This window comes from Neltuma alba, unplaced genomic scaffold (genome assembly GCF_004799145.2).
Source record: "Neltuma alba isolate B1F8T4 unplaced genomic scaffold, ASM479914v2 tig00003742_pilon, whole genome shotgun sequence".
NCBI lineage: Eukaryota > Viridiplantae > Streptophyta > Magnoliopsida > Fabales > Fabaceae > Neltuma > Neltuma alba.
Genome location: NW_021633413.1, coordinates 1,712 through 10,789, shown reverse-complemented (window position 1 = coordinate 10,789; position 9,078 = coordinate 1,712). Strand labels below are relative to the sequence as shown.

Below are 9,078 nucleotides of genomic sequence, written 5' to 3'. Positions count from 1 at the left end.
TTTTCTCTCTCATATTTATGTATTTTTTTCAAGATAATCCTTCTAATAATGATATTTTAGCCAATATACTTAATTAGCAAGAATATTTTAGGAATAACAACACTTATTTATTATAAATAACTAACTTAACTTACTTCCTTAATTTCCTCAAATAAGTCAATTGGGTCTTATAATTAGGACCGGAGGAGTATATCATAATATTTTTAAAATACTCTTATATGGGAGTATATTATATATCAGTTACTGAGTAAATTAATTTAAATAAAAATAATAAATGTAAAAGAAAACATATCTTAAAAAGTTGTATCTTGGATGCTGCGACATTATTAAACATTCTTTAATTTTCTTTGACTCAAGCACATCTTCTTTCTCCCTTCGCCTCGCCCTCCTTTCCTTGCCTTATAATTCCATTCCTACACTTTCTTTCTCTTTCCCTCTTCATCTCTTTCTCTCTCACACATATTTCCACACGATCCAGTTTTTCACTTCTCCCAAATTTCAGAGTTCTCTTGCTTTCTAACACTTCCTTAGGTTCAGTTCCAATCTTATACTCTTGTGCGCCCAAAAAAGCTTTATCTGTATATACCATAAAACAGAGCATCTTCGTCCTCGTCCTCGTCGTCAGCTTCCTCTTCTTCTTTTTGTTCGTCCATGGCTACCAACAAGTTTGCAACAATGTTACACAGGAACACCAACAAACCAACCCTGGTTCTTGTCTACGCTTTCCTTGAATGGGTTCTCATCGTTCTGCTTCTTCTGAACTCTCTTTTCTCTTACTTAATCTTAAAATTCGCTGATTACTTTGGCCTCAGAAGGCCTTGTATATGTTGTTCTAGGATCGAGCACATCGTCGAGCCCAAAAAGTATGCGAACAAGTCTTGCTTCAGAGATCTTGTTTGTGAATCTCATGCCTCTGAGATTTCCAAACTCGGGTACTGCTATAATCATCGCAAACTCGCTGAATCCGAGGATATGTGTGAGGATTGCTCCTCTTCTTCTTCATCATCCGAATTAGATTATGTTAAAATTTCAAAGAGCTTTGGTTTCTTTCCATGGATGGAGCAGAAGACAGTTATGGTTCAGGACACTGATGGTAGCAAGGCTTTGAAGTGTTCTTGCTGTGGGGTCCACTTAGAAAGCAGATTACGCCCTCCTGGTTTTGTGGTCGAGCCGTTGGATCATGCCCAGATGCAGAATCTGATTACACAAGGTGGAATTGAAGTTGATGCAGAGATTGATGAAGGTTATCGCAGCAGATCGGATTCTGCATGTGATCATTATGAAGATGAAGATCAAAACGCTAAAGAAACCATGGAAGTTCACAAGGTGTCCAATGTTGATCAACCTTGTGAGCAAAAAACTGGGGAAATTCCACCCCAGCATCTTGAGTTCTTCGTCCATGGCGATAATTGTAGCTTGGTTCCGTTCGAACTGATTGATTCTTCCGCCGCCGCTGCCACAGAGACAGATGGCCGACGTCGTCATAAGGTGGCAAAGGGTCAAGAATCAGAGGATCGGAATGAAGATGTTATTTTGGATTTTGATATGCTTTCTGGTGGTGTGGAAACTGAACCAGTTTTCGAGAATTGGCACACGTCGGGAGATAGTGTGATAAGTTTTTCCTGTCGCAAGAGAAAACCGAAACCACCGTCAGTATCAGTATCGCTAGTTGAAGCAAATTTGGAGCAGAATTTTGGTCCATCAATTGAAGAAAAACCTAGGAATCACAATCTTGAAGCTCTTGTGGAAAGCAGAGAAGGTTGTGCTAATTTTCTGTGACAATAATTTTACTCATCAGTTATTGAGTTCTCTTCCAATGCATAGTTCTAAACTTCTAAAAAATTTCTGTACTTGCAGCCTCAGAAGAAGTGACAGAAATGCAGGGAGATGAATTTGAAACAGAAGTGTCCATTGGAACGGAAATTCCTGATCATGAACAAGTGGATGAGTATCAAATTCATGATATTCCTCCGGAGGACTCAAATCAACACATGCAAGAAGATTCATCTGCTAGCGCAGTCAGGTTTCGTGTCGAAGATGAAAGTGGTTAGTATATATCTTCTAGAACTTCATCTGCTGTCATCTTCTTTCATTTGTCGTATAGAGATAACATATGGCAAACTTTGATGTGATGTTTCTAGAGTGATAAGGTGGAAAGGGATTGTTTACTCTTTTTTCGTTTTTAATCTTTCCCCCATAAACTTTCAAAAATCTCAGCCCGCATTTTTTATTGAGTTTCTTCTTTTCATTCTGAAATGTAAACAACTAGGTGGTGATAAAGATGAGGAGTTTGTAGAATTTCAAACCATGTCAGTTGAGACAAGCATGCCAAAAGTACTAAGGAACCATTTGGAATCATCTTTGGATTTCAATGAGAATGAAGCGGAGAAAATTCCTGATACTCCCGCTTCTGTAGAGAGGAAAGAATCAGGAACAGAAGAATCCTTGGATGGAAGCAGCACCATAAGCGATATAGAACCCGGCGAGCTCACCATTGAGAAGCTAAAATCAGCATTGAAAGCTGAAAGGAAGGCCTTGAGTAGTGCATATGCAGAACTAGAAGAAGAGAGAAGTGCGTCTGCTGTAGCAGCGAATCAGACATTGGCAATGATAAATAGGCTTCAGGAAGAGAAAGCAGCTATGCAGATGGAAGCTCTTCAGTACCAAAGAATGATGGAAGAACAATCCGAGTATGATCAGGAAGCATTGCAGCTTCTGAATGATCTAATGGTTAGAAGGGAGAAGGAGAAGCAAGATCTAGAAAGAGAGCTCGAAACATACAGAAAGAAGTTTCAGGAATTGGAGGTTAAAGAAAAATCAACAATGTCAAGAAGAGATGTAACTAACTCAAACTCATCAGTTTCTTGCAGCAATGAGGAAGATAGTGATGGTCTATCTGTAGATTTGAATCAAGAAGCAAAGGAAGAGAATGGATTCTATGGCGAACAGAACACGAATACGCCTGTAGATGCTGTCCTCTACTTGGAGGAATCTCTCGCAAACTTTGAGGAAGAGAGGTTGTCAATTCTAGAACAGCTCAAGGTGCTGGAAAGAAAGCTTGTCAAGCTGAATCATGAAGAAGATGTTTGTCATGAGAATGGAAATGGATACTATAACCATGTGAATGGATTTGCAAATGGTCATTCCTACATCAATGGTGGGAGGAAAATCATGGGTCAAAAAGGCAAGAGGCTTCTTCCAATTTTTGATGCAATAGGAAAAGAAGAGAATGGGACGGATTTGAATTTGAACTCAGTGGAAAATATTTCAATGGAAGAGGCTGATTTAGAGGAAGAATTGGATGATGTTTATGAGAGATTACAAGCACTAGAGGCTGATAGAGAGTTTCTAAAGCACTGTATCAGTTCCGTGAGGAAAGGGGACAAAGGCTTAGACCTTCTTCAAGAGATTTTGCAGTATCTTCATGATCTGAGGAATGTGGATCTCCGACTTAAGAACATGAGCGATCTTGCTGTATAACTAGTTCTTGCTCATTTTTGCTACAAGGATAATAGGTGAGGTTCTGTGCTCAACTATGTTTTCCTTTTTTCTTTATTGCTCATCTGGGACAGCATTTTGTTGATTTGGAAATTTGTTAAGTGCATACAGGCATAGTAATGTTGATGATGATCCACAAGTTCAACTGAAGAAGTACATGAATACATGGGCCAGCTAGATAAGGGAAACTATTAATCATATGGCTTCTAAACTTTTGAACAAAAATGTCAAAGGAGGTTCCCTGATGGGAAGGGGAAGAATCCTGCATGGTCTAGTGTTAATGAGAGTGGTGGACAACAAAATCAAGTCTGCCTTTGATCTTTTTGGGTCTTGGGTAACATGTAATAAGCCCAAAATTTTGGTGGTTTGCGTCCATCATCATCACCTTCTTGGGAGTGAAGGACGATGATGATTGTGCATGTGTGTGTGTAGGGTAGAATGTATAGATTTTATACATCATGTTAATTATTAGTTTAATTTTATTGGAAAGGATAGTAAGAGTATATTTTAATATATGTTGTTTGTGATCCTGTCATATTATCTACTTCATCAAGCCCTAATTCCTTCTTATATTATATACTACCTCTAATCTTAATATAAAGCTAGTTTGACTTTTAATATGATTCTAGATATAAGACTTCAATTCACTTTGTTTTCAGTATTTATCAATTTTTTTCTCAAGTAATCACTATACTGGTTGTATATACTAGTACTAAGAAGTTACTATAAATTTGTAATTTAAACACACATAATTAATAAGGATATTTTAGGAAAGACAATATATATTTATTACAAATAACTAACTTTCTTAATCTTTTTAAATTAATCAATTAGGTCTTATATTAAGGATCGAGATATTATTACTTAACTGTTTCTTGTAATATTTCATTTTATCAAGCTATTTTTTTTATCTATACGCATTAAAGATGATCATTAAATGGAAAGGATAATTTTAAAAAAGTATCACAAATTATCTACATATTAATTACAAGTAAGTGAATAACCATCTTAATTACTTTTTTAATTCTATAAAATAATTAATTATATTTAATATTGTAACTGTAAACTCGTATATTTAATACTTAAGTTGTTATTCTCAGTAAAGTTATTACTCCTTCGGTCCTTAATATAAGACCCAATTATTGAGTTGGTTTTGGTCTTAAATATAAGATTCATTTCTCATATTTATCAATTTTCTCTAAATTACCCCTATGGATACTCCTTCAACTATAATTAAGTAGAAGAGGAAGATGGGGTACTAAGAAAGATGATTATGGTATTTAAGGAAAAAATGTCACATTTCTTATAATTAACTAACTTACCTATATTCCTTAATCTAATCAAATTAGTTAAATAGGTCTTATATTAAGAACCGGAGGAGTATTATTAGGAGGGTGTTGTTGACTTTCCACCCACATTTTATCATTCCCATTATTGACGTTTGAGCCTTCTACAGGGCTTATATGATTTACACACACGATATGAAAATTTTATATGTTCTAGAGTCTTTTATTGTTATTTCCCTTAATTCAAATCTAATATTAATATGATTGTGTGCATGCGTTTAAATTATATTAATATATGTAAAAAAATCATATTAAATATAAAAAAACAGAGTTTTGAGGAAATGTTCATCATGAGGATCCTAAGTTAAAAATTATTTGCACTTAAAAAAATCAAAGAGTCAATTTGAAATCAATTTGATATTTTTGGCCAAATGAAATCAATTTAGATTAACGTAAGATGAATGGAAAATTGAATATAGTTAACATCCTACTTAAGGGGATTTGATCACTGTTCTTAACATTACTAGGGAAATTAGTTTCTACTATCCATAAAATGCATTCTTTTGTGGCTTATAAAAAATTAAAGATATTTTTAAAAAAATTAACGCAATAAAAATATGAATGAATTTTTATATATATAGAAATTAAAACAAAGTAATATGGCCTTTTTAACCAATGTTTCCGAAGAAGAGTTTCAACCATCTCTGATCTAGCGTTTCACATTGGAAACTTGCAAATAATTTTTTATTCAATAAATGCGCCAGATTTAATAACCAATTGTCTGCTTTCATTAAAAGAGATGGCAGTAGACTTGACTCTTTCCTAAAAGTCAACGAAACATTATTATATCGCGTTCAAAATATAAGCATCAAATTTTTTTTAAATGGCTAATTTACCATGTTTTTTTAATTTTCATCTCCGGTCAATTATGCGCCTATTTGGATCTCCCTTTGGGAGGCCAAGGATAGGCCATTTGAAGATAAGCTAGTGTTTGGCATACTCTTCAAAATGGACTTCTGGATTTGATGGCGTGTTGCATCTAAAGTTGAATTTTGGAGCTTTGGAGAGAAAAGCTTCAAATACATTAGACGCCTAAAAAAGTAATTTAAGGTGTTTGATGTACTCAAAGATAATTTAGAACGTTAGTTACATCTAAAATGTTTAAAATATAATTTACTTTTATACTTTAAGTAGATTAAATATATCTAATTAAGTGTTTTTTGAGTTTTATTTTTATTTTATACTTTTAATTTCAATATTTCTCTCAAATTACAAACTATATCAATTAATATATAATAAAAAATCATGCCTTTCTAGTTATTTTATATCTAAATGTACTTTTTTATTACTCATCCAAAAATATTTAGTTTGGTAAACTATTTTTTTTTTATAACACATCTTAAATATAAATCATATTACCAACGGACTGATTTTATCCTAACTTACGTTTGTAAAATTAGATAGAATAAAAATTAGTTTACCATCACTAATCCAAACACACTCCATATGTTTCTCTTGTATCTTTATGTTTCTCTTGTATCTTTATCTGCTTATTCCCTTTCATCTTTTTTTTTTTTACTCACTCTCTCTACCCACTTCACCGTTTACATAATTATTATGTTTAACCAATTTTAATTAACTTTTGAATTGTATGATTTTGTTATTTAATGCTTATATTTTGAAGCAGTACGGTAGAGATTTACTCATTCTAGTATTTAATATATGAACTCTTTTAGAATAAAATTATGGTTCAAAATAAAAGTTGTCAAAATAATTAATAATATTTTTTTACTTTTACCATTATTAATTACAAGAGAGAGTTTTAAATATAGGAAAAAGATGAGAGATAATAAAAGTATGCGTAAAAATTTTTTTGGCCAACGAGTATTTAAAAAAATATTTATAACTTTTCAATCACATGTTTTAAGGATAAAATAGAAAAATTTTATTATTTTAAGACGTGTTTAATAATTTAACTATTATATTACTTAGTTTGTGAGACTTAACCAAACTTCTTATATCATGGATTGATGAAAGAGTATAATAAGCAATGAAATTATTTTGCTTTCGTTAATGCATTCAATTTGCGTAGTAGTAATTATGCATGAGAACTTGTACTCCCTTCCATCATCCGTTTAATTAATTCATAGCATTAAAAAAATAGTTCAAACAATAAATTTGTGTTTGTTGTAAGGATTGGGCTGTGTGTCATAACCTGATTTTTAGTAACTGCAATATATTTGCTTAACAATAGCTGGGTAGGGATTATATGGTGCGGATTATTGGTCCTATGGTCAAATTCGAACGTACCTAAGGCAGGTGGATAATAATAAAAAATAATTGACTTTTTTCTTTGTGTTCATTCAAAAAATTATGAATATTTTATTCCCCAGTGAAAAGTATGCGTATCTGACAATTTGCTTATTCAATGGAAAAGAAGAAAGTTTTATGAAGCTGATGAGGCGTACCCTTCTCGCTCGGCAAACTCGTGTCTTTATTGGGAGCCAATTGGGCAAATATGAACTTCACATTTTCATTTCAGTGTCCGTGGGTCCACTGCAGCTGCTGTAACATCCATGAGATCAGAAGACGACATGATTTTTTTTTCTTTTGACAAAATACTCACTCCGATCTTAAATATAAAATTAGTCGATTAATTTGAGAAAATTAGAAAAATAAATTAGTTATTTATAATAAATAGACGTTGTCTTTCTTAAAAATATCATTCATAATCAAGTATATTAGTTAGAATTACCATTATTAAATAAAATTACTATTATTAAAAGGACTATCTTAAAAAAAATATAAATATAACAGATAAAGTAAATTGAAATTTTATATTTATAATCAAAATAAAAGTCAAACAGTATCTTATATTAAAAACTAAAAATAATAGTCAATTACACATAACCTAGTCAGCTCGTTGATCACACAGGATCCATTTGGGCCATAGAAGTGCTTAAAAGTAGCATATGATATTAGTCACATGAAAATTAACTCCAAGATTCACAAATGTATATTCCTAAGTGCGATGACATTTTCAGGTATCGAACCCGCGATAGTATCCAATCTCCTAACTGCTGAACCCACGGACACGTTGTAAAAGGATAGCCTTACGCCCTTACCTCGATCATTCCCGACCCAAAATTGTACTCCTTCGGTCCTTAATATAAGACCTATTTAACTAATTTGATTAGATTAAGGAAGTTAGGTAAGTTAGTTAATTATAAGAAAAGTGACATATTTTTCCTAAAACACCACAATCATCTTTTTTAATACCTCTCTCTTTCTTCTATTTGACTATGGTTGAGGGATTATCTATAGGGGTAATTTAGAGAAAATTGATAAATATGAAAATGGGTCTTATATTTAGGACCAAACTAACTCAGAATTAGGTCCTATATTAAGGACCGGAGGAGTATTTATTTTTCCCGAAAAAATTGAAATTTCTCAACACTAATTTCTCCAAGAATTAGTATTCATTTGTATAAAATGCCACAAAGCGACTTTTTGTATTAATCAAATGGAGTTTTAAATGCATACTTGTTGATTATTGGCATGACAAAGCCAAAAGTCTGATGTAAACTATAAAATTTTTTGAATCATGCAGTTAGTTAATACTCATGCATAATATGATTTTTCTTTAAATTTCATGTAATTTTTAATTTTCATTAATAGACTTGTATAATTTTTTACTACCCCTTCAGTCTTAATATAGAATTTAATTGTTGAGTTAATTTTGACCATAAATATAAACCTAGTTATCATATTTATTAATTTTTCTAAATTATCCATATTGATACCGTTCGACAATAATCAAGTAGGAGAGGAGGAATAATATTAAGAATGATACTTATAGTGTTTTAGAAAAAAATGTGATATTTTTATAATAATTAACTTACTTAATTTTTTTAATCCAATTAAATTAGTTAAAATGTCTTAGATTAAGATCGGACGATAAGTATTTTATTAGGCTTTGTATAATCTCTTAGTTTTTGTAGCACTATTTTTTTTTAACCTATTTTAACAGAATTTTGAATATTACATTTAAGTTATCTTCAATTTGGAATTGATTACCACCAGCCAAGACAAGTCAGCAGGCGTCACAACGCCAACAACAACACGCTTGGGATTTCGTTTTAATTTGATGAAGGGCCAACTCGTCTCTGACTTCACATCTAGGGTCAGGTTATTGTGATTTCTGTACGGAAGTAACCCAACATTCAATCCTTTTCTTTTTCTTCTTGTCCTCCTTCTCAAGTCATCGCTTCCTCATTTTTCCCGGAAGCCAGTT

The 9,078-nt window shown here is 32.3% G+C and overlaps 1 protein-coding gene across 1 annotated transcript; it reads left to right on the top strand.

The window, feature by feature from the left end:
- The first annotated feature begins 408 nt into the window (after positions 1 to 408).
- On the top strand, positions 409 to 4,025 carry LOC114742410 (myosin-binding protein 3-like). The gene is made up of 4 exons (XM_028930675.1): positions 409 to 1,759; positions 1,858 to 2,046; positions 2,270 to 3,515; positions 3,610 to 4,025. The coding sequence occupies exons 1-3, from the start codon at positions 652 to 654 to the stop codon at positions 3,478 to 3,480; spliced, it is 2,508 nt and encodes an 835-aa protein (XP_028786508.1). The 5' UTR covers positions 409 to 651; the 3' UTR covers positions 3,481 to 3,515; positions 3,610 to 4,025.
- Positions 4,026 to 9,078: the final 5,053 nt, after the last annotated feature.